The 26,949-nt window shown below is 38.6% G+C and overlaps 1 protein-coding gene across 1 annotated transcript in view; it reads right to left on the bottom strand.

Annotated features, from left to right (window-relative positions):
- Positions 1 to 6,509: 6,509 nt before the first annotated feature.
- UGCG (UDP-glucose ceramide glucosyltransferase) overlaps positions 6,510 to 26,949 on the bottom strand; it is a 35,483-nt gene continuing 15,043 nt past the window's right edge. Inside the window, exons 2-9 of the mRNA XM_056514097.1 lie at positions 17,942 to 18,083; positions 14,443 to 14,545; positions 13,416 to 13,517; positions 12,917 to 13,029; positions 10,825 to 11,003; positions 10,306 to 10,392; positions 9,689 to 9,878; positions 6,510 to 8,940 (exon numbers count right to left, since the gene is read on the bottom strand). Of these exons, the coding sequence (XP_056370072.1) occupies positions 8,770 to 8,940; positions 9,689 to 9,878; positions 10,306 to 10,392; positions 10,825 to 11,003; positions 12,917 to 13,029; positions 13,416 to 13,517; positions 14,443 to 14,545; positions 17,942 to 18,083 (1,087 nt within the window). The 3' untranslated portion in view covers positions 6,510 to 8,769. The remainder of the gene's footprint in view (positions 8,941 to 9,688; positions 9,879 to 10,305; positions 10,393 to 10,824; positions 11,004 to 12,916; positions 13,030 to 13,415; positions 13,518 to 14,442; positions 14,546 to 17,941; positions 18,084 to 26,949) is intronic.

The following is a 26,949-nucleotide window of genomic DNA, read 5'->3' as shown; positions in this document are numbered from 1 at the left end:
ACATCCAGTCTTAAATGGACCAGGGAAGCAAGAACTTCTGTGCTGCAAGAATGCTTTTTACAGTAGGCTACTTGGTGCTGTTTGAAGCAGCAGTAGTTACCAATCTTCTACTAAAAATCCCATACCCATTTTTACTGAAGAGATCCTTGTGGTAGCACAGACACTCTGGCTGGAAGTGGAAATTTCTTTTCACACGAAATTTTCTAAGAGTGGTGTCTTCTGATTCATTGCTTGTGGACTTGTGGATATCTGCAGAGTTTTTCTAAAGGACACAGAGATAGTAACTAAACAAAGTGCTCTCACGAAAGTACTTAAGCACACCATACAGAGAAAAAACTGTAAGGATCTATCAGCTGGGCACACAAAGGAATATTGACATCCTTGATTTAGTCAATCTGATCAAACTCTAGTGTGTAGTGATGCACTTTGCTCCCTGCAAAACAATAGGTTTCAGCTAACTATGCAGAAGAGCCCAGAAGCTGGAAACATTATTTTGAGAAAAAGACATTATTTGGAAAGTCTTGCTGGAGTATTCCTGTTTAAGAAAAGTCCTTGCTACACACCTCCTAAATAAATGCTAAGCAAATACAATTCCCACCCACCACCCTGCCCTCCCCCCTTCTCTTTTATTATCACCTTGGGAGGAACCAGCTCCCAAAAAGTGACTGCCAAGTATCAGTGTAACAGACTTACACCATCTGCACACTGTGGGGCATGGAAATAAGGTTCTCCAGCCTGGAACTTGGTATGCCCTTAAGTGCTCTCTAATTTTCACAGGTTGCTAACAGCAGGGAGGAGATTGTAAATTTCCCTTGACAGGAGGAAACACATTTATCCACTGATTGCAGTATTTCAACAGGAGCAAATGGCTACCACAGCTGCAGTGGACATCAGAAATGGCTGCAGTGCAAACCAGATGAAGGCAGCACAGCACTGAAATGGTAGAGCTTCAGTCCCTGTAGAGACTTGCCATCTCCTGCTATCTCACCTATAAAACTGAAAAAAACTGTGTCCAGCCTACTTATGACAACATCAGCTTCCTGAGAAGCTGAGAAGCTCAAAACATTTCACAGCCTACAAGGGGAAAAACACCCCTTGATGTTGGGAGATATAAATTAGACAAAGTCCATGGTGCTTTTTAAGAGGCAAGTCTACTGGATTTTGGAGGGGGAAACAAAATTTAGTGAAAAGAGCTCCTTTATTCTCTAAGATACTTTCTTTTAGGATATAATCTGTGTTAAGGCTTGAAACTATGGCAGTAAGTGCTACCTACTCATGCAATGCAAAATAGCAGAATTTTGTGGCCAGAAAACAGCTTCTGTGATCCTGGAAAACAGCTATCACCACCCATGCCAGCCACTTGAAGGACTTGAAGGGCAATTTCCTCTGGATACCTGTAGCATTTTGTAGACATGGAAAACCCAATAAGTACATGGTCTTATGGTGTAAAGTCTACTGCTGGCTATAGGCTACTTTGCTGTGACCCCACAAAAACCAGCCTTGAGACAGACTGTATGGACAAGCACAGTCCTTCCTGCTCCATAGACTTGGTTTATGACTTAATATGTTCATAAAGAATGAGACCACGTTCAACAGTAACTGACTGCTGTGGACACCAGTGAAAGCCAGGGAAAAAGCAGCCTTGGATTTTCTCAAGCTGCTCAAAGAAAACATAAGAGGAAGAATTAATAATAGAGATTATGCACCTGCAGGGTGCGTGAGAGACATGATGTTTTGGTGAAAGCAAGGGGCATCACCTTCCTTGAACCAATGGAATCACTTCTGTCCTTAGTTCCACGACCATATCTATAAAAGTGTAGTTTGATTCTTTAATAAAGGGCTTTTTGCTTCTCTTTTGCATGAAGGAAGTATTGTTGCTACATCCTTTTCGCTGCTCTCCTAGCCCCAGTAGCAACAGACTGCATGAGGAGAAAATGCACCAGCTTCTCTGTTAATCACTGGACAAAGAGCTGGAAATGCCAAATTTTACTTCTGATGTTCATTTCAGCTGTGTTTTTAAACTAAATGAAATAATCTCTTTAGTCATCACCTGTTGCGTATAAAAGCAATCTGTTTGACAGGCAAAGCACAAAAATATTATGCAATTATATTCTGGCTGCAGGAAGATTATTTTTATGTACACACATAAAGATATGAATGTCAAACATGACTGCTGACTCCCAGCAGAGCTAGCACATTGCTGATGCACCATGATGAGATCAGTGCTTGTGTCAGTCTGCACACAGACAAGATTCACTTCTCATTCACAGGCACTTATCACTGCAGGACGATGCCTGAAACACACCAACATTTTAAGCCTGAGAATTTAGGCCCTAATAAGAGGGTTCCTAGTTCATATCACCAGTGTAGGACTCACAGAGCAACACTCCATACAATATTTGCCTTCTCCCTGCTAGAAATGCTGTCTGCTTTTGGACACCCCAGTCCTGCAGCATGGACAGAGACCCTTCATGGTACAGTCATGACCATACCACACCATCTAGGAGCTCTCATCTTAAATAAAGTCCATGGCTGCAGACATTCCCAAACCTGCCTGCTCCAGCTGGAGCTTCCTCCCCACTCAGCCAATGGCCCAACAGTGACAAGTTGTCCCTATCCTACAAATCATCAGCAGGAGGGCTAGCTGAATGCCTCAAGACAAGGGAAGCCAAAATAAGGCAGTCTTTGAGAGGTCTGTAATCCAGACACAACAGATGCAAGCTGCCATATCTTGCAGAGCAGGCTGCAATCCCCATTGAAATGCTTTCCTCCTTTTCCAACCATACCACACAACCCTTAAACAGATCATGCTGAAAGGCCCATAAAATTCATGGAAACAGGCTTATCCTTCATATCTAGCCTTCAGGAATAACTCCGAAGTCTCCAGCCTCTCTCTGAGCAAGCACTCTTAAAATTTAAAGAATCTCTCTGAAATTTCTCCTCATTTATTCTTCCTTGTTACCCCGTATGTTGCAAAAGTGGCCAGATTTGCCTATACTTCATTTTGGAGCATTAGTCACAAGCAAATGTAACACTGCATTCACTAGTTCTACCTTTCATTGCTGTTATTTCTCCCTCCCACATGTTCCTCTCCTTGGGAAAACTCTTTTATAATAAAAAGGACCCCCAGTTGCCCTAAAGGGAGGAGCAGAAGTCAATGAAACTGAACAGAAAGGAGCCAAGAGACAAAAGTATGTGCCTTGCCTTGCTCAGATTTGGGGGACCACCAGATAAGGAAGAAGAGTTTCTGACTTAGTGGAATATGCAAAAGCCTAGATGGATAAAACAGTGTTCAAGCTTATAAGAAAATAGCCCAGGAAGAAAGTTACAGGTTTTGAGCTTTCCTCTGTCTGCTTACTGAGACGTGAAATGGAACTGGATATTAGATCCAGTGGCTCATGATTTATTTAACTTTTTGCTGCTGGCCTTTTATACTAGCAAATCATTAGTTTACCTGTATGGTCCACTTACAGAAAGAATAGGTTTGTCAAATTCAAGGCTTCTTACAAGGTTTTATTTTGGCATTAGTACATTTATCTATATATAAAAGTGTATATATACATAAAAATGTATGCACATATACCTTAATCTATGTAGTGTGCATACATGCAATAGAAAAACAAAAATTGTATGTACAGATTCCCCCAAAGGCTTCATGATTTCTATTTTCTCATTTCTATAGGGTTAGGGCGTCACTTTTGAATGTGTGCATTTCACATGTGTACTCTAAAGGCCTGCTGTTGTCTCAACACCTCTCCCAGCATTTTGGTAACAGAGAAAAGGCAAAAGTTATTGCCACCAAAAGGAAGTTACTGTTCAACATGTAAAAACACACTCTTCCAGGCACCAGGCAAGCCTTAAAAAAAGAAAAGCTATTCAGTAAAGACAGGGGGGAGGGCTAGCAGAGTTTTAAATTGGCTTGAGCTCACTTCCACCCTGTGAGCAGATTTAAGCTTAACACAGGCCCAGAGGACGCAAAGACAAAGTCAAGAATAATAATTCACTTCATGTCAAAGCCCAGTGAAGAGATTTCTTTTGACAGCTCCTGCTTTGTGCTCCCAGTGAATTTACTGGCTTCCTGCACAGGCACATGAGCCTGACCTTTCCCATTCACCCACAAACTGGCTACATATAAAATGGCCATTAATTCCAGCTGGCACATGGGGTTTTGGCTGAGGCACTTCCTTCCTGTCTGAAACTGGGAAAAAATGTTGGGGGAATGTGTGGAGGGATGAGGCAGAAAGATGAAGCAATCCATAAACTTCCAGTACAGGGCTCCCTGGTCTGCATTTCTTAATTGAGCATCTGCAGTCACACCAACAATTAGGCAAAAAATCATTAGATCTGATTCAGAGCAAGAAGCAACACGTTCTCCCAGAAGCACAAACCACACATAAGAAGCAGTCCACTCTTGATCTGATGAGAATTCAAGAAATGAAGGACTCCAAAAACTGGAAATGCTTTACTTTTTACAGTCTCTTATGATTAAGCTGGCTAGTTATTTTTACATCAGCTAAGTGTGAAGATGGGCAGCACAAACATCTTCCACCCAAAAGGGTTGTTAGACACTTGGCTTTTCAGATACATTCTGCAAGGCTTCAGCATTGCCAGAACATTTGCAGGACACCAACCTAGAACTGCCTTTGGAGAGGAAACCCACTGGCCACAAGCTTGCAAGGTTTTAGCAAAGCCTTAGGATCCTCAAGACCAGCCAGTACACTTATACTTAATGCTGGATTTGTAGGGAGAACTGGACACTAATTCCAGGCAGGACTTAAGACTGAAAACACAGCCACCTGTCCTTAGACAAAAGCAGAAGCCAAAAGTAGAATGTGGTGAATTTAATCAGAAGAATTATCACTTATTCTCAATTGTTTGATAGCTAGCAATTGAAATTGGTTTGTGCAGGGCAGAACAGGTAACATTTCAAGCAGTCAACTCTAAAGGCTCAGGATCAATAGGATGCACAAAGTCAGCAGGGTTTGGCTCCAGGGTTGCTGCTTTCTTTGGTTGTGGTGGTTTTTGTTTCATTTGCTCCTTTGGTGGGGATTTCCTGTTTGTTTGTTTTGGGTTGGTTTGTTTTATTTTTTTTGTTAAAAGCACATCCCAGGACCATGATTTCAATTACAGTGCAGTTTTACAACACTAACATAAGAATCTTGCATATACTCTCCAAAGCCACCATAAAAACAGAGATGACTTTGTGGAGGGAAATTCTCATCTGCCCAGGTAACTGCATTATAACACTAAGTACTGCCTATGACACAGATTTTAGTTTGGGTAATAAGAAAAAACTTTATGCAAACCTGTCCATTCACTCCAAATATCCAAGCAGTAAACCATTCAGTATAATCTGGTCATTAGTTTAAAACGAACACATTCTCAGACCCAAAAGATGGAATTAATTTGAAATTCCATACAGTGCCATTCTCTCTTCTAGGTGTTATTTATACAAGCACAGACACTACAGAAGCTGAAATCTTTTTGTATAACTATTAAAACACTACTAGAAGTGTACCTATTGTCACAATAAGTTTTAGTCTTTCTTAACCTCAATAGCCGTCATCAGTATCAAAGCTGTTGGAGAACCAGTTCAATCCAAGAACAGCTGGAGCTCAAACCCACCCTAAAATTGGATGATCAGAAATTAGGTGTGAGGCTTAAAAGCTTTTAAGATGTTATTTCTGTTCCAGAAGTTATTTGTGGAAACAGGTGGTTAGAGACAAGCTTTTCCAGCTGTCAAAATAGACTTGAGAGGAAATGCAGGTAGCCATTACTCAGCAGGAAATAAGGAGAATGGCAAAAGGAATTCAAGGAAGAAAGACTTCAATAAAAGTACAGAATAAAATGACAACATTATTTAACAGTAGGCAGGAAAGAAATAAAAGGACTGAAAAAAGAGGGTAAGTATTGTGGCCACAAATGTACTGAGCACAAAATACACTCAGGAACATTTAAGTTTCTATAAATAGTTTTCAAGTGATTCCAGCAGTGTTTATTTATGTCATGCAGGATTCCAACAACTCTTTCATAAACACAGTCTCTTACTAAGTTTCACATGATCTTTATAAATGGTAGGGAAGAGACAAAAAAAAGTTAAGTTAGATGGCAGAGCAAGTTCAGAGAGCTTTGGAGTTAGTGTATCTGAAAGCAAAAGATCAACACTACTTCTCAATGTCAATATGTTTTGTGGCAAAGGCATCATCTCTAAAATCTGAATCTAGGCTAGCTAGAATAGATACAGAACTATGCTGTTCACTTGTAAAATTTTTGTACAATGGATTTATTCTAAAAAATTAAGGATAACTCAGTTTAGCACATATGAGTTAATTTCAGTCAAATATAAAATTTAAAAGAGATGGTGTAGTTGTAAAAAAAAAAATCAAAAGGCACATCCCTTTACTGCTGCCAAGATTAATTAGAAATATAATCTTACACAACTACCATAAACACTTAAAGCTGTCACATTAGAGCATCATTGAATAAAGAAAAAATGTACTCCAAACAGATTGTATTCAAAATTTATTTTTAAATAAAGGAAAAAACAAGACAATTATTTTAAATAAACATAGTATATTCTACACAGCTGTAGATCAACATAACTTTACATTTGCTGTTTATAACTTTTAAAAGTTCTGTTGCAGCATTGTCTACAATATTTGACACTGTTGGTTTCCATTTTATCATCAACCAAGCAACACCCAAATGAAACCATTTGCTTAAGTGAAGCTTTATTTTTCATAGCCAAAGATGGCTCTACTAATACCAAAGCACCTGTTAAACAATTATCCCCACCTAGATTTTTAAACGGAAGTCTGTTCAGCCTTTTTTCTTTTTTTGGTTCTGTTCCATTGCCTGCATAGAAATCAGCATAAAGCTAAATAGCAAGCTAAGCTTCACTTTAGCAGTGCGATGAATGGCATCAAACTTCATGAAACAAATGAAAATACAAACTTTGTCAGTAAAATTCAACTATGTCAAAAACAATATTAAAAAAAGAATGTTTTTGTGGGTCACAACTAGACTAGGTTTCAATGTAGAACTTTCCTCAGGAAAAGTGCTTCTTCCTGATTCACATTAAAAGAATGAAGCATCACAAGCCTTTGTCCATACAGAAATGCCCATTTAAAAAGTTCCATGTTACCATAAGGCAAAAGAGATATTAAGGTGGATGAAGCATCTTGGCCCAGAGTATGTTTTACAACAGATACCTACACAGTACACTTGTGTAGCCTATGATGGGTAAGGGATTGGCTCAGTAAGGTAGAAAGTCCATTTCTATAAATACACGTCATTATTGCTAATGTGCTACACATCATCATCCAACTCTTAAAGCTGCTTTGTCGACATAACTTTGTAATTAGCAGTTCACGTCCATGGTGACAATATGCTATTCCATATCAAGAATAGTCAAGCAGCATAAATACAATTATGAAAACAAAAGGCTTATGCAACAGTCTTCTCTATCTTTGCTCTGTTTTTTTAAAAAAGAGTTCAAAGAAAACAAGTCCAGTTCACCACAAATTAGGTTATTTCACAATGAGGTTGAAAACCAAGTTACAGGGAACGAGAGAGGAAAACCATGGCATGCATTATAATCTAGTCCTTTTAGTCATACCACTGGAATACAGAAGTCCAATTTAAAGGCTAGACTAACAGGCAAACAGCCAAGAGTAAACTTAGTTTGATATCTAAATTAAGACTACAGTTTTAATCAGTAACAGCAAACTCACCCGGCCCTTTAATATATTCACAATATCTACTGCAATTGAATACTTAATTATGACTAGTATAGGTATGTATGTTCACTTTACAAAGATATTAAATACCTGCATCGTGAAATTACATTCTTAAGACATTGCGTAAGAAAATAGCTCATGTGTGAAATGTTTCTGAAATGTATTTCTGCTCCCTTCTAATCCCCACTATGTCCCACACACACACACCCAACACCCCCCACCCCCCACCATGAAAGCATTCACTCACAGGGAAAAACAAACACCCCTTAAAAAAGGATGGAAGTACTGAGGGGATCACCTTGGCTAGTTAACAGCACAGTGCTTAACGAGGTTCAAGACAGAACCAGATCAGACTTGGCCAAAAGATGCCCATAATACGTGCCTTACAGTAAATCCTTCCAACTCAAACTCAGTCCACTTTTGGTTACTGCAGTGATTAAAATATTCCCTATATACATATAAACACAAGACTACAGGTTTGCTTTAGTTCGTTTTTGCAAAGCGGTTCAGTCTTTCTATTCATATTGTTCTGCAGCAACTACAAGAGGTAGGCATAAAACATTTCAGAGCTTCTTTCCCAAGGTCCCATCACTAGCTCAATTTAGAGGGATAAAACAAAAATCAGCTGTACCTCTGTGATTTTACTAGATACAGCCTTGTGCAACCCAGCTGGAAAATAGCTACACGAACCCTAGATTCGCTAGACTAGCACACCAAGGAGTAAGAAGCTGTTCATATCCCAAAGGATATTTTTTTAAAAGAAGTCTACTGCAGAGCACTTAAATAGAAAGCAGATGTAAGGACCAATTCTCCCTATTTTTATTTGTACACAGAAGGAAGTACCATTTGGCCAAGACTACAGATGTATTTTCACAGATGCAAGTGCCATGCAAAAATAAATTGAAGAACAGATACCAAACATACAAGTAATAAAACTACTGAAGGTAGATTTTCTTGGAAGTATATAAACAACTTATAATACTTTTCTTTTCCCCTTCTTTTTTTGACATTCACAGTTACAAGCGTGTGGCTATACATCAATGATTTCTTCTGCAGTGCCTCCACAACGTAATCTGTAGCGCCCTGTCCTCCAGCTAATAGTGGGGTCCCACAAAGCAGATAGGAAAATATAAATTGTCATGGATTCTCTGATGAACCAAGCTACTGCATAATCAAGTTTTGAAAAACACAGAGCACCACCCTAGAAAGAATAAAAACCAAGGTATTTAATCATACTGATAATTCAAGAGATATTTAAAAGTAATTTAAAGCTTTAAAAAAAATTTATAAAGTTTACTATGCAGACTTACATAGCAACAGCATCCTTCATTAAAACCCAAGAATATTTTCTTGTTCAAGATACAATTGCCTATATTAAATATTTTCTACAGCATTAGAAAAACAAATGCTGTTCTCATTTGTGGCACCTTTCTACATTGACAGTTTTGCAAAGCCTTTGAAGTAGGTTACAGCTGCTCTCCTTGCCTCTTATTACCAAAACAAAGTGAAAAATGTAAGAGTACACATACACCTCAACAAATATAAGATGAAACATGACAATTAACCTAAAATTATAAACCCCTCCCCAAATAAAATCCCACGAAGCTTCTTTTCTTGTACTGTTAAAACAGCTTAAAATTTCCGTATATGCCCATTTAGAGGAGATTTGGAAAATGGCTATTAATTCATGGGACACAAACTTCCAGAGCCTCAGAGGCAAGTGCAGAATTTTGTAGAACACAAAATTGCAACCAAATACAAAATTACAACCACTTCCTCCTTTTCACGATACTATAACTGAAGCTAGACGACAGAGAAGTAAAAGGATTGGACCTGTTATTTCCTGAATATCAAAATAATTATTTTATGGTTGTAATTAAGCTTAGTTTTTTACTGAAGTCAACAGCAGTAATAATTTTAGTAACATCTTGGAAAATAAAGTTACATACCTGAACACCTTTTAGCTGAATGTAGTCAAATATAAACCACGCCAAGCAGTGACACATGAAAAAAACCATTATATCCCATCTAAACACATGATGAGCTGCCCAGCCAATAACTAGACTGGCAACAAAGCACTCTGAGATTGGCTCACAAATTATTGTGGCAGGCAACATATTAATTCGTAGTTTGGCCCACCTAGAAAAGACAAACAAATTAGTTTTGACTTTGCATTATTCATTACCTCCTCCTCTCCCACCTCACCAAATGGTATTTTCTAAAATGCCGATCTCATTAACACCTCCAAATAAAATACTGCAAAAAAACCTCCCTGTCAAAGATGCTGTGGATAGCATTTTTAAGGTACTAAGGGCAAGGATGTTTAAATTTTTTTTTTTTTTTTTTTTTTTTTTTTAACTTGTAACAGTCATTATTCTGTGAAAAATCAGTGCCTCTCCCCCAGCACTAACAAAGAAGCATGCATCAATCTCTGCACTGAACTTTAGCACACTGGGCATTAGGTCAAATCATCTTGGAAAACTTATTCCCTCTCATTATCAGGTTGTCCCCATCAGAAGAAGAGGGCAGGGATGGGTGGGAGAGGAAATAAAGATCAAACTCTTACCTGATCATTCTGGACTGAAACTGAGAAATAGAATATGAGCCAGAGTTTTGCATTGCAACTTGTGTGGCCATTGCAAATTTCCAGCCCCTGAAAAAGGAATTTGTTATTACAAAAAGGTGCAAATAAGAGATGCAAAAAGCAGCTAGAAAACAAACACATAAGAATTTCATTAGTTTCTTTGGCATATATGCCTTATTATTACAATGAGCACAGGAAAAAAAAAAAAAGCATTTTTTCAAGACTCTTCTGTGGAATTAACCAAGTACTTAAACCAAATTCAGAAACTTTTGTCTAAAGCAATTGAAAATGGCATGGCTTAATTATTTCCAAAAGACTTATACTGACAGGACAAAGCACATGGCATTAACTTATTTGTTACATATACATAAAGATGACATGAACATCTATACTTACAGTATGTGCCACGTGTCCAAAAAAAAACCCAAAAAACAAAAAGCAAACAAAAACAAAGATTTAAACTACACCTAAAGCAATAAGCTTACTTCAGAATCATCTTACCGGTCAGCTATAGCTTTGGCCATAAAGTAATCTTCAGCAATATACTGTGCAAAAGCTATCAGCCCTCCAGCTTGGTCCAAGACATCCTTCCTCATCAAGCATGACATTCCTGTTACACACTTAAAGCCAGTTAAGTTGGCTGAAATATATGACCTTGGATGTGAAGTTCCAAAATAGACCTGTCAAAAGAAAAACAGGCATTTAAAACTCCCTATGTAAGTACTATATTGACAACTTTTTCCTCTGAAAACATATGGAAGGTAAAAAACACAAGATGTGGCCAATTAGGATGGTGAATTTGGAAAGACCTTTAGCACCATTCTAAAAAACCGAGTATATCCCCAAATCTGAGAAGTGTATTGGTAACACTGGCTGTGTTTTTGCAAATCTATAACTGGGTTTTAAACTACATATTGAACTACTGCACTTCATTTCATATTTCACTTCTAATTTACTCAAGTTTTCTAAGGAATGTATGTATTAAAAATCCATTAAGTAACAGACCAATCACTAATATTAATATATTATGTGGTGATTACTGACAGACATGTTCTCTACTTCCTCTTGTGCAAATTAACTGCATTCCTGCATACATGTTCTTAGAAACTTCTATATGATTCTATGGAAGCATGGAAAATTTGTTTACTTAGCACACTTGCAAACAAAAATAGTGAAGAAAAAACACAGATTATGAGCAAACCTTTTTACTAGATTCAGTAACTTAAAACTAGGAATGACCTACAAAACAGAGGGAATGAGTGCTAGTGCCTCTCACTTTTATTACTGTAGACTGCCTTCACACTGGTACAGTAACTCATTCAAGAACAGGCATGCTCATCTTGCAGTATACTGCATCAGCAGGCAAAAAGCTCTTCCAGGAGTACAGAAGCAGGAGTTGTAATTCTTGCTCTAACAATTAGAAGTAGTAGGAAATTTGTGCTATAGATCTCTGCTTTTCTCTTGTAAGAGAAAACTCAGACTTGTATAATAAAAAAAAGGAAAAAAAAAAAAAAAGAATCAGCACAAAAGCATCCCTCATTTAGAGCAATGATGGAGTACTGAATTTCACCACACTCATCTCTCACATTTCTCTTTCATCCCTATCAGTTAGCCTTGGGGCCAAAATGCCTCATACCAATGCCAGCTCCAAATAAAAATTGATTAAATTACATGCCTTGAGACACAAAGAACAAAAAAGTAAACTCAACCTCTTCAACCTCCTGCCAAAGACCACTTACTGAGAAAGAAGAGAGAACGAGAATATGCAATGCATTATGTAATTGCTCATGAGAATGAGTAATATGAAGATGGTGGACAGGAATCAACTTTTCACTTTCTCTTTCACTACACGTATTATGAGACATGAAATAGCACTACAGGATAAGAGCCAGAGTAAAACAGATGTAGATCCTATAACAAACAAATCTATGCAACTTCTAGGTAAAGAAAATTATAGGTGTTAAAATGTATATGGACTCAAAAAAAAGAAGGGAAACGCTCATTTGAGAAATCTGTTCTTACTATTATATTAAGGATTAGTAAATATACAAGTCTGCTTCTGTTCAGGTGGTCTCTCAGCTGAAAATTACAGAACACTGAGGCAGTATTACAGGAAAATAGGATATAAAGTGTGCTTCTGTTCTACTTTCCTCAAAGGCTCTGCTTGTAAATCCTGCTGGAAATAAGATACTGCGTGAGCTGGACTTAGCTTTGACTTGTCATGGCCATTTTTATGTGCCTTTCAAGATAAAATATAATTAATTAGTCCTTTCAGACTAAGCACTAGAAAGCATTAGTCAGTTAAATTTTTCAGTTTTTTAATAATTTTAAATATAAAATGCAAAATGTGTATCCTATAATCTTTATTGCTCATATTGTAAACTTAAATATTGAATCAATAGGCAGAGCACCACAGACAAATTTTGGAGCATTTAGAAGTTGTCCTAGTGACCCTGAGTTTGAAGTGTGACTGCACCTAAAAATAAACATTTCCTCACTCACAAAGCACAAGAGGCACAATACAGCTTTCAATCAGCAAGGTTTCGAAAGCAAAAAGGAATGAAACAAAACCCCCCCAGAACACTGCACTCACCTGTTCAAGGGTAGCAGCAAAACCCTGTCTGTCTGCCACATAGGGAAGCCCATGGACTAAGCCCACTTTTTCAGTCATTTGATTGGCCATATCTGTCAGTGTGTCTGGTGTTACTAAGTGACAAATGAAAAAAGGACACTTGATGGAGAAATTTATCATTAGCAGACTTACTGCAGCGAGACACTGATGCTCATTTCATTACCAGTATCAAGAGTACATGGTACACATCATCGCATATCTTACAAGAACAGTTTTGGGAAATTAATATTAGAGATTAACGATTATTATGATCAATAACAAATAAAATTGAAACAGTCTGAGTAGTATTTTTAAAGGTATTTTCTCCTTTAATTAGACGTTAATCTTTTATTCCACAAAAACTTTTTTTTCAGACTTTTAACTTTAATTTCTTCTTATAGTCTCAGTCACAATAGTCGCCAAAATATGCTTGCTTACAGTGAATAAGCATAATTTAATAGTTAACACATACACACCCTACCTCTGATTCCACTATCACAAATCCATATGAGATCATATTTGGCAACTTCATAGCCAGGCATTAAGTTATTAATCTTGGGGTTGATGCCAACCTTCTTGCCACCTAAAAAATACAAACATCATACAAAATTAATGTATGGGGAGCCTCTGGAAGGCAGATTCAATATCCATAATACTTATATATATGAACTGAAGAAAAGTAAATGGTTACCCACCAATTCTTAAAGTCCACTTTTATACAAAATACTTATAATTTAGGTATACCTTCAACTCTATATTTTATAATTGGAAAAATAAAAGAAAAAATATTCAAGTGCTTCCTTAAAATGGCAGGATAGCAAGATTAGTATAATTAAAGGAGCAGTGGAACTATAAAGCTTATTACTATATTCTATTAAGGTAAACCTTATTCACGTCTTATTGTTTAAGATTGTTATTATGAAGATTGTATTCTACAGTCATTTCAGCAGAAAAATAAAAAAGGAGCAAAATAAATTGAGACACTCCTTTACATCCAGCTGACAGACACGGTCAAATTTGTTTTGTATCAGAGGGAAAAAAAAGAAAAATCTAAATTTTACTACCTTGTTTTAATACCCCTTTCCTCCACTAATTCAAATACAAAGTGAAGAAAGAGCCATACAGCCTAAGCAGTTGAAAAAGGATTGTTGCAGGACCTCAAGCTCAAATACAGTCAACTCTAAGTCACTTCCTGCACATTTAGTTCAGTGCAAAGACAGCATTTAAGCTGTTGTTTTAAAATTAGGAACAAAAATTGCAGAGGGTTACCCAAATCATTCTTCCTAAAGTTTTCTTGGACTGATGTCACAGACTGCAACTACAAACTTACTTTTTACTGTAAACTGGTGACTAAACTACAGAAGCAACATGGGCTGAACAAGACAACTATTTATTTCTTTAAGTCCATATACATATGGAGTCTTCAACTCCATATAGAGCATACTATATGGAGTAGAAGACCTAGCATTTTACAAGTCAGAGTCCCACCTCCAAGTTGCACTGCTTACCTATAAACAGTCTAGCATCAACATTTGGGTATTTGCCAAGGAGCTTTTTGCACACATCAATAGCTGGATCATCATGATCTTGTACACAGAGTAGTACTTCATACTAGTAAAAACAAAAATGTATACACTCACATATATATTTACATACACAGCTAATATCCATACGGTCTACGAAATAAAGCTTAATAGTGTAGTAAGATAAAAAAATAAAGAGTGCTGTTATAGAATAAAAACAAAGGGGTTGTTTAACAGCTAAAGGAGTCTAGTTTTCTAAAGCACAGCCAAGTACTTCTGAAAAAGGAACTAAGGCTGTATCTCAATGAACTCTTTCACTGATGAACATTACTTCTGCTGTTCTGAAGGGTTTCTATTAGCCATGAAATAAGATGTTCTGGTGTACAAGGTAAAATCTTTGTTTCCACTTCCATTTTTGTTTCATATACGAATCTTAAATCCAGTTATTATATTCAATGAAATGACAGCACCTGAAATACTAAAGAGTGAGGTTATGATTACACTATGACTGCATCTCTCTGAACTACATCTTCCATTTCTATACTTTATGGAATATGTATATATAACATATCTGTATTTTCTTATTAATAGAGTAATGTTTGAAAAAACAACAAGTGGTAAGGGAAAACTGCTGCTACATGCTTACACAAGCTAGTGATACTGGGTGAAGAAATAATAATCACTCAATATTGAGGCAGTTTTGGTAAGGGTATTTCTGCTTTTGCAATAACAGCAAATTTATTACTTCTTACATGATATAATTTTTTTTTACCCTGTCAAAATTAGACCTATTAAAGCTCCAATACAAAGACTAAAATACACAAAATGCAAATTTCTGATCAAGATAACCAGAAGCCATTTTTACAGTCCAAGACTGAAAAATTCCATCATAACAAGAAAATTTTCTAGGACCACATTTCCAGTAGCTGCTATAAAAAATAATCCAAACTAGCAATCACACCAGTTCTTATTCTCCCTTATACTAATTTGTCATCTCACTAAACTTAAGTTTTTGCTTAAGTAATCTAGTGAAAATAATCTGAGTTTTGAAAGCTCCCTATTGGCTCTATGATGAAAATTTCTGATGTTCAGTAAGGGGTATTACATACAACAGAAAATATCAAGTTAAATACATATATACATTTCCAGTCAAAAATGCTATTGTAATACATATAAGCCTGAACTACTCTAACTCCATTCAGAATACTGAGGAAATTTAAAATAATTTAAATTTGACTTAAGATTTGTTCTAGCACTACAGACTAACAGGAAATGCAAACTCGAAGTCAATTTGGCTAAGGAGCGCACACTGTTTGATTTCTACCATCTCACAGCATTGAAAATGGATTTTAAGAGTTGTCTCATTAAGCAGACAGGTCCTTTTATCATAGAATCTTGACAGCATGAACACCATAGAAATAAACAACTGAAGAAATTAGTTTTTTACTGCACATTAAATTAAATTTGTAAAATAGAACTGGCTTTCCAAGTAATGATATAATTAATCTTCAATCCACAGCAATGACACTTCTATACCCATATTCTCCAAGAAATTCAACTAGAAGTAAACCAGATATTTCAGATTCCAATATTTGAAAAGAGAAAAATTCAAAACAAATGGCCTTTGTATGCAGTAGCAAAGTCAAAAAAATAGAAAATGTATGATAAAAGCAGAACAAATACGAAGATGCTTATCTACACAAACATTACCATCAGATTCACTTGAATTTAACATGAAAAACTTTTGCAAAATTACAATATGCAGAGTAGGTGAGAACTCTTACTCTTTACTAATAAAAATATTATGTGTAAATCCTTCAGTTTTGAGACAGGATAACTGGATTCCATTCAAGAGAAAAATATTTCACACATGGAGTATCACAGAAGAAAATCATTATCACTGCAGTCTGAATTCAGCTTCACTGGAAAAAGTTCCAAATTAATCTTTCATAATAATTTTTCACTGCACAGCTGAACTTCGAATACCAGGCAATACTTTTGTTCTAATTTTTGCAGTCAATCTCTAAGTAGTTCTGTACAGTAAAAATAAAGATTTTTTGGAGACCTTCCTCATGCTGTCTATTCTGTGCTGCAGTAAACTGAAGCATTCACACATTCATTTTCACTCTCCTTGGAAAAAATATTATTATCTACTATTATCTGAAACTCAGATTTGTGTGGAGTACCAAATTTAAAGATTATTACCCATGCGTTTTCAGAACTCATGAACTCCTTTGAGAAGGACCGAGACTACCTCTTGTAAAGCAAGATCCAACACAACTGGCTTTTTGAATTACTAAACAAGGTTTATTTGCAGTCAAATGTTCCAGAATAATGTTTTGATGCTCACTGTAGGTCATATAATAGCTTATGACATTGCTGAAGATTCTCTGCACTGTTTGCAATACTGGCATATGCAGCGTGCCTCAAGTATGCTTCAAAACGTGCTCGGCCACACTTTATTGCACTTTGTTGAGTTGAAAGGATTGATTCATACATTTCATGTCTGAAGCTTTTCAAAAGGCCCAAAGCTTCATTACAGAAAAAAAATCCATTTTCTGATTAGTTTCAAGTGCTAGGGGATTTTTAGTTGTTTTACCTTGCCTACTTAGGTGCTAGTTTAAGGTTCTCAGAATACACAAACAAAACTAGCTAAACAGCTTACACAAACCTTTGACCTTCTCCAACTGGAACAGCAGTGTCAGATGGAGTTTCAAGAAGAATTGAGAAAAGAGGAGTTTTTATATCAAAGTTAAATTTCAAAATTTAGTATTCAGCAGACAAATTCAGTTAAAAGTGTATTCCTTTTCCCATCTACAGGAGCATACTTCAAATATTGAATAATAGAGCAAACATTTGCAGACTTCTTTTAAGCTCTTTAGAGCAAGGAGAGCATCTGACACACTTATCAATTATATTCCTTATCACTTGTATTGCAAATTCAAACAGTGCTTAACAGCAAATGTGAGCTTTTATGAACTATTTGCTTCCCAACACACGGCTTAGAGATTGCACTACCTACCAACAACTGGTGAGATACACTACCTCATTACTGAGTAGCTCCTAATTAGATGAGCCATAAGTAAGAACCATCAAAAAGTTTCAGGTTCTCAGTTAAGTGTTCTTTACTGGAGGATCTCTTACAGAGAAGTAGCCAGCTGAGAAGAATTTCTAGCTTCTCAAGTGATCTCTTCCAGCAGTATGAAACACTTGAAAATCTATAAACACCACAATATAGGAATAATGACTAAGCAAATCTTAGTGAAGTGTACAGTATGTTTCACCCCCAAGCCTTGGGCATGCTCCTAAATAGACAGCTTTTTAAAAAGGAATAAGTTTTGTTTGCAACATGTATAATATGTAATTACACATTTTCTGCAGAATGAAGACCAAGACAATCATGCAAGCATAGCTCTAATCCCAGCTTTCCATTTGACTTTTTGAGGCATAGGAGGAAAAAAGCCACACTAAATAATACACGTACTTTAGGATAATCCAGCTCAAAGAAGGTTTCTAGGTTGTTTATCAGGTTAGGATCCACGCCTTTTAACGGCTTTAGAAGTGAGACACCAGGAAGCTTGCTATATGGCTGTTTGTCCGTGGCTTTCTTATTGAGGTGGAGGCGCCTGCAATGAGAAATAGCATGTAACACCACTTTAGAAAGTATGCTAGAGAAAGCCATGCAAAATACAGTCAGAACTAAGAAAGCTTGGGAGTTAAAACTGCTGCAAAAATAATTAAATCTAGTTGTTGAAAAGACGGCTATTTTTCTATCCAATAGTTGATGTCAAAGTTGATGTCAACAGCTGCTGTCAAAGACAATGCCTAAAAAACCTTAGCATAACATGTAGATCACATTCAGCTTTATTTAACTAATTAAATATTTCAGGTTAATGCATTTTACACTATGCATTTTAAGCAACAGGAAACTGCAAACTGCAGCAGAGATGAAATTTTTCTCCCTTCCTCCACAGCATTAAAACTCACATTATTACAAAAAAAAATAATCATAAAAACCAATCTACTGTAAACAAGGCAAAAAGCAAAAGGTTCAGGTGCTTTTTCCTGCGTCAAGTTACACAAAATTTGGAGGAAACTGAAAGTACAGGGGAAACAGATGATCCTACTGATCAATTTGTTAACAACTCCAAGAAAAGATTAAGGATCAATTAACTGCAGTATAAAAATCCTGACAGCAGGCTGGGTCAGAACCATAGACAAACTTATACACGCAATTTCAAACAGTTACTGGTATTTCAGCAATTAATCAGAGTTGTTTAGGTTTTGAAAAAGACATTTAAGATCTCCAAGTCACACTGTTAACCCAGCACTACCAGGCGCACACTAAGCCCTGTCCCAAACTGCCGCACTAAATATATAAAATGTGTTGCAATAACATTGCAACTCACTAAAATGAATGTTTAATCCTACACTCTTGTGTAAATGAACAAAAAAATTGAATTCTGAAAGATTGATGGGTGTTGGAGACTGAATGTTATCATTTATGATTTAAACACTCTCATGAAAGTCTTTTACCTATCACAGCAAAACTGCATTACAAAAGCTGCAGAGAAGACCACCACACCCTGAGCAGGCCTTCTGACTGAGGCCCCGAGCTGTTCGCTGATAAGAGATAAGATACAGTAAGCTCAGGTCTGGGGAGAGAAGAATACATTCACACAGGAATCAAGGTTAACACCTTTGGAGTGGAGACTGCAGCCCCGGGGCAGTCAGCTGCCAGCTTCACACAGACCCTCGCACCAAAGGGTGGGGACAGAGGTTTTGGGTGTGCTGGAAAAGCCTCTGGTCAGAGGCTCAGTGGCCGCCCATCCTCTGTGCAGAGATCAGCTGTGGGCCCCTTCACCCAGGGAAAAGCTTATCCACAGCACAGGGGGTCTCATGGCCCATCAGAGGGCCCCAAAGGGGTCCCCAGACCCTGTGCCAGAGCCCCAAGGATGATGCACCAGAGCCTCAGTGTTGCAAGGGACAGGATCACACTGGCACTGCAAGGGAGGCACCTGGGCGCTCCCAGCTGCCCAAAGCCACCATTCATTAATCCACTGAATTCCAGACTCTGGCAGTGGCAGCAGAGACGGGAGACCCTCAGCACCCAGCAGAGCGAGGGAGGGGAGCAACGAGACGTCCTTGGGGCCCTGGGATGGGGGATGTGCTTCCAGCTAACCCTGCCACTGTCCCCCTGCCCCCACCCCCCACACACCTCCTTCTCTAGCTCTTTCTTCTTGCTTTTCTCTTTCTCTCTGTTTTACTGTTAAATTAAATACATCAAATTTTTTACACCAACATCTAACCTCGTTTGGTTTTAATCACGAGTTTTGGGTATATTTCGAACCTTTCTGGGTCCAATCTCTTTTATTCAGAGGCTTAGCTTCCTGTGCTAAACCACTGCCTAACAATGGCCAGCGTACAATTGAATTTGCATTGACAAAATACACATACACAAGTAACTGAAGGACAAGTATCTGCAGAAACATAAAACTTCCAAATTAACATACATACGGTATATTGCAGTTCTCTGCCATGAAGAGTAGTCAGATTGAAAGACTATTTTCTTGCAATATGTACCTAATTATATCAATTCTCATTTTAAACTTTCACCAAGAAAAATTACTGAACTATGAAGAAGGTCCAGTAAGAGAAGATATTCCACTAGATCTCTAGAATATTTTTCTCCCTGAAGTGGGATAGCAGCACTTGATACCTAATCAGCCCCAGCCAGCATGTTTGCCTTTTAGGCAGGGTAGCAGCTAGATATCATGAGCATAATGTTACAGAGAATAAACAATGGGTTGACCAAAAAGACAGAAGAACAAAGCAGATTGTGTCCTAGTGCTGTTTTTGAGTCCAGGCCTGGGCTCTGCAGAGGTAAATTGAGATAGACTTGCTGAGCATTTAACTGCCAAGGGATGGTCCGACCAGTCAAAAAAAGCAGTAATTCAGATAGCTTACCCCAGGCAGGAATTTTCCTACCAATGTTCACAAACATAACAGGAAATAAGGTCTTTAGCACCAATGAAGAGGGAGAGTCTCAAGAATACAACTTTGACCAGGAGGGTCAAAAAGTAGATAATGCAAATGGGAGAGAAGAAAAAAAAAAAAAAAAAAAAAGTGCAGCAATGCATAGAGTTTTGTATAGCAGCAAAAGCCATTACAAACAGGAAATACTAGAAGGAAATGTCAGAGCATTAAGTTCTGAATATAGCTCTGAGGCAGGACTGTGGTAAATAAGCACAAAGTGAAAAACCTGCAGACTCTTGCAAGGCAACACTGAGTACAAACCATGCTGACACAGTATTATGAGGGTGACTAAATTATGGTAAGAGAAGTCTACAGACTGTGCAAGAGAGAAAAGCCTTGCAAAACACACAAATAAGACATGCAGCATTATCACAATCTACTCAGCTCTGAAGAACTGTACAGTTTTGACAGCAAGTGGCAAGACTGTCCCTAACATTCTACCTTAAGACTCCAGTTCATGTGCTGTTCATAACACTGCACTCAAGTGGCAGCCCGCGTACCAAACAGCAAATTAACAGTAAACCAGATCATTTCACACTAAAGACTATTTGTCAAGGGGCACATTCTGAAAAATAATTAAAGTTACAATTGAAAACCTACCATAGAAACAGGCCACCCATCAAAAAAGTTACAGTATTGAAATTCAGGCTAACATTTAATGTGGAAGTCAAGATAATAGACTGAATTTCAGCATCATTAACACTGTTGATCCAAGTACATTTTAAGTGAATCTGCTACAGTATATGTACTAAAGTCTACAAAGAGAGGTTAGGATGAAGCTGGTCCTTTTGAGCACTACCTTGTGCTTATGCTGGTTCAGTTCTCAGACATAGATTGTGATCACAAAGGTCTTCATTTCTACATAACTCTGCATGTGTAACACATACAGTTCAAAATGACAGAGCTAAGCAATGCTTTCTCAAAGGTTCCCATTGTGTACAGCATAATAAATGTTATTTTGCATTGATATTAGTCCAAAGCAGTGAAAACCACCAACAACCTTTGAACCCTGGAACTCATGCTGGCACAGCAGTGCTCGTGAGCAATTTCAGATAATGTGTGTAAATGTAGCCAGGTTATATTTAAGCACTTTTGCACCGACGTTTATTAAATTAATCAGCATGCAGTCCCTAGGTAGTGAAACTGAATTTTTTTTAATATTATTTTTTATAATTTTTTTTTCTGGTACTGGCATACATAGATGGGGAAAAGTAAAAAGAAAAAGCAGACATATGGTAATGGTGTCAGAAGCTGTAGTTTCACTATCCAGCATCAAGCAAAAAGCACCTGCAAAATCTTCTCTAACTTTGTTGCTTATCACAATAATAATTAACCCACAGAAGCACCCATACCCCAGATTTCCTCTCAGCACAGGAAGAAAAAAAGTCTCCAAAGAGAAAATCCCAACAAGTTATCACTGTTCAGAATTAATTCTTGCTAATCTGTACCAAACTTTGCGATCAAAAAAAAGGCCAAGACAAGACTTCCTCTCCCCAGCTCATTAAGGGCAGAAGAGAATCACAGAATGAGTTGGGCCAGCTAGCTCCAATGCTCTGTCACAGGCAGAGGAACCTTCCCCTAGGTTAGGTGGCCCACAGCCCCGCTCAGCCTGGACTTGCATGCTGCCAAGGATGGGCACCCACAGCTTCTGCAGGCAACCTGTCCCAGTGCCTCACCTCCCCCACAGTAAAGAATTTCTTCCCAATATCTAATCTAACCTACTCCACCGGTTTGAAGCTGCTCCACCTTCTCTTATCACTACGTGACCTTGTAAAAAGTCCCTCTCCATCTCTCTTCTAGCAAAACCAAAAACCTTGCTTCAGTAGACAAGCTGCTGGGTCTTTCAGACATACACATTTAAAGGCAGCTGAAAAAACCTCAACAGTCCTTATTCACCCATGTCAACTTTCCCTCACCAGCTACTTAATTAAAGAACTACCCGGTTAGAGAGAGGTAAGTAAATCTTAATGAGAAATTTGTAAAAAGGTACTTAAATATTGGCAAGATGGCAGAACAAGATGAAGAAAGCACTGATGACATTCCTAAAAGGCTGTGGTTTCACAGACCATCAAGATAAGGTAGCAGGTGATTACTTCTGAAAGGGACTTGTTTTCCTGCTTCTACTTCTAGATTTTTAGTGATCAGAAACATCCTCACACAGGACTTTTTGGAATGTTGGTTTGCTACAGAATATAGGGCATAAGGTCTTATCCTGAACAGGAATAAGAAAATGTGAGATTCTTCTCCTTTAGGTAACAGAAAGGTTAAAAGGATGAGCTCCTCATATCTTCTCTACTTTATATATTACATATATATAATGAACTCCATCTATCTATAAAACTTTAACTATATATATATATAGTTAAAACACTCCCAAAAGTTAATACCTTTATCCACAGAAGAAAAATAAATGAAATTTGCTGCTGGTATACCACGCTGGCCAGTGCATTAAACACAACTGAAAAAGATTGGAGGATTTCAAAAAGTATTGCAGACAACTACTAAATTCATTAAAGTGTTAACAGCATCAGTGCTTCATCAGGACTAATATTATGAGACATAAAATCCTACCACCCTTAATGTAACAGTATAAAGACAGCTCACATAAGAAGTCATAGACAGCTAAAAAAAAGTTCCAGTATCTCACAGCAGTAACTTTTTACATTCAGTCATCTGATCATTTTAAAATTACATAACCAAGAATACTTTTTATAAAGAAAGAGAACTTCTATATGTAAAATAATGTATGCACAATAATGTCCTTGGGACAACTGGTTACAGCATCAGAACAGTTTCAGAAGTTATCAGTAGTTTCTCCTCTATTCTCCCAGTTGCAAAGGATGAGAGAAGAAACATCACAGGAAGATCAAGCAGAATATAACTTCTGGCTCCATAACCAGTGTCACCAATAAAATTTTGGGGTTCTGGATCCATAGCTGGTTTACATGACACCATGGCCTGCTGGCAACAGATGGGTTATACCTGTCTCAAAGAGGGGGAAAGGATTTTTGCATAGGTGTGAGCAGGGCCCATTGTGAGAGCTTTAAACTAATTTAAAGGAGGAAGGGATAAGAATCAGACATGCTAGAAATAACCTTGGGGACAGCCTATCAGTACTTAAGGGACAGTGTGCTAGTGAGGTCCTCCAGTCTCAGCAGAGGCAGGGGATTGAGATCCGTGATGCAACAAACACACAAGAGTTACTGATGTCCTAGAAACCATCCAAGTTTGAAAACCATCACATAGGAAAACCTCACTCCAGAAAAAGGTGGCAGGATTAATTGTCCAGGTGAAATGCCTCTAAACCAATGCATGCAGCATAGGCCACAAACAGAAGGAGCTGGAAGCCATTGTGCAGCTGGAAAGTTTTGACATAGCTATCACCATGGAAGCACAGTGGGATGACTGGCATAACTCAAGCGCTACAATGGATGGCTATAAGCCCTTTCTTCAGGGGATATCCTCCAGGGGATAAGCAGGGAAAGAGATGGTGGGGTAGCCAGTATGTTTGGGACTCTTTTGATTGTCTAGAGTTTAATAATGGGGATGATAGGGTTAAGTGTTTATGGGCAAGATTCAGGGTAATAGGCCAACAAGTCAGAAACAATGGTGGGAGTTATAGACCACCCAACCAGGAAGAAGAGACAGATGAAATATTCTGCAAGGAGCTGGGAGAAGTCTCAGTCATCAGCCCTTCTTCTCATGGGCACTTCAATTCAACAGATGTCTGCTGGGAATTCAACACAGCAAAGAAGTAACAATCTAGGAGGTTCCTGGAGTGTGTAGGAGATACCGACTGTGTCAGGAAGCTGAGTGAGCCCATTAGGGGGGCCCCTGCTGGACCTTTTGTTTATGATCTAAGGACTGAGGATTGGTGGATGCTAGGATGGTTGGAGGCTGTCTGGGGCTCAGCAATCACAAAATTATGGAGTTTCCAATTCTTGGAAAAGTAGGAAGGGTCAGCATAACTGCCACCTAGGCCTTCCAGAGGGCAGACTTTGGTCTGTTTAGGAGATTGTTCAAGAGAGTACCTTGGGAGGCTATCCTGGCATTCTTCAAAAAGGAAATCCTAAAGGCACAGCAAGCAGGCCATCCCCATGTGCCAAAAGACAAGGCAGAGAAGATGAGTGACCTGGCTGAAGAAAGAGCTTTGGCTGGAACTCAGGATGAAAAGGAGAGTTTAGGACCTTTGAAAGACAATGAATGGCATCTCTAGTGTCATTAAGTTATGGACAGAGAAAACTTGATTAGCCAAAACACAACTAGAACCTTATCTTGCTATTGCCTTAGAAGACAATAAAAACGTATATATAAGCACATCAGCAACAACAGGAGAGCTAAGGAGAACGTCCATCCTTCATTGAATGCAGAGGGAAACACAGTGAGAAATTATACGGAAAGGCTACGATACTGTCTTTGCTTGTTTCAGTTTCCAATAGTGAGACCAGTCATTCTCCAGGTAACAAGGCCTCTAAGTGGAAAGAAAGAGCAGGGAGTAGAATGTCCCATAACCTGGGACAAATGTGACCTGCTACACCACTTAGACATACAAGTGTCTGGGGCCAGATGGGATCCATGCAAGGCTACTGAGGGAGCTCATGGAAGTGCACACCAAGCCTCTGCAATGACACTTGCCAGCAGTCCTGGCTAATGAGAGAAGTCCCAGTTTACTGGAGGCTGCCCAACAAGACAGCCATCTGCAAGAAGGGCTGGAAGGAGGATCCACACACCCATCAGCCTGACCTCAGTGCTGGGGAAGGTTCTGGTGCAGATCATCCTGAGTGTCATCACAAGGCATGTACAGGACAACCTGGGGATCAGCAAGGGTTTAGGGAAGGCAGGTCCTGTTTGACCAACCTGATCCCCTTCTGTGAAAGGGTGACCCACTTGCTAGATGAGTGAAGGGCTGTGGGTGTTGTCTACCTTGACTTAGTAAAGCCACTGACACCATTTCCCACAGCATTCTCCTGGAAGAAAGTGGCTCCCATGTCTTGGACAGATGCACTTTTTGCTGGGTTAAGAACTGGTTGGATGGCCAGGCCAGAGAACGGTGGGGAATGGAGACAAGTCCACCTAGTGTCCAGTCAGTGGTGTTCCCCAGGGATTAGTACTGGGTCCAGTCCTGTTCAGTATCTTTATAAATGACCAGGATGAGAGGATTGAGTGCACTGTTAGTCAGTTTGCAAATGACACCAAGTTGATCTGCTGCAGGGCAGGAGGGCTCTGCAGAGGGATCTGGACCACCTGGACCATGGGCCAAGGCCAGTTGTGTGAGGCTAAACAAGGCCATGTGCCAGATCCTGCACTTGGGTCACAGCAGTCCTGTGCAGAGCTGCAGGCTGGGCAAGGAGGGGCTGGAAATCAGCCCAGAGCTAAAGGACCTGGGAGTGTGAGTCAACAATGGCTGCACACGAGCCAGTATGTTAGGGATTGACAGCCAAGTGTCCACAGTGGCCAAGAAGGCCAATGGCATCCTGGCCTGTACCACCTAGAGTGTGGCCAGCAGGAGCAGGGCAGCGACCATCCCCCTGTACTGGGCACTGGTGAGCCTGTGCCTTGAGTGCTGTGTTCAATTTGGGTCCCTCACTACAAGGAGAGCACTGAGGTGCTGGTGTCAGAGAAGGGCAAAGGAGATGGGAAAGGGTCTGGAACACAAGTGTGATGAGAAGAGACTGAGGGAGCTGAGGGTATTCATCCTGGAGAAAAAGAGGCTTAGAGGTGACCTTATCACTCTCTACAACTCCCTGAAAGGTGACTGTAGTGACACAGGGTCTGGTCTCAATGACAAGTAACAAGATCAGAAGTTGCAAAACCAGGGGAAATTTAGGTGGAATATTAAGAAAAAAATTCTTCACTGAAAGGATTAGCAAGCACTGGAATGGGCTGTGCAAGGAAGTGATGGAACTACCAAACCTGGAGACAGTTAAAAGGTGTGTAGATGTGGCACTTATGGACATGGTTTAATGGTGCACATGGCAGTGTTCAGTTAACAGTTGGACTTGATGATCTTGGAGAGCTTTTCCGACCTAAACTATTCTATGATTCTGTATTTTCCTGTGCTTCCTATGTGAATAAGACTTTTGCTGTATACAATATTACATAAAAATATATATGAATATAATTACCTTTTGAAAGTAAATATATATGTGCAGGTTTTTGCCTGCATGTGAAGATGGGAGAAATAGGGCATATATAAGCAGCCATTGTCATAGCTCTAGTAGATCCCACCAGGAAGAAAACATGGAGGCAGAGAAGCACAAGAGGACTCTGCAACTATACAAGTAAGGCCAAATAATATACTATTATCAAGTACTTATTTCTTATACTTCTCTGACCATATTTAAGCCCACAGAAATACTACTACTGCATTACTGTGGAGGCCTACTACACTATTACTCATAGATGTCAGAGATTTGAAAACTAAAAGACAGATCAAACAGAAAACCAGAATCACCT

The sequence above is a fragment of the Oenanthe melanoleuca genome, chromosome Z (genome assembly GCF_029582105.1).
Source record: "Oenanthe melanoleuca isolate GR-GAL-2019-014 chromosome Z, OMel1.0, whole genome shotgun sequence".
Lineage (NCBI taxonomy): Eukaryota > Metazoa > Chordata > Aves > Passeriformes > Muscicapidae > Oenanthe > Oenanthe melanoleuca.
The sequence above is the reverse complement of the archived record's forward strand: the minus strand, read 5'-3'. Positions and strand labels throughout refer to the sequence as shown.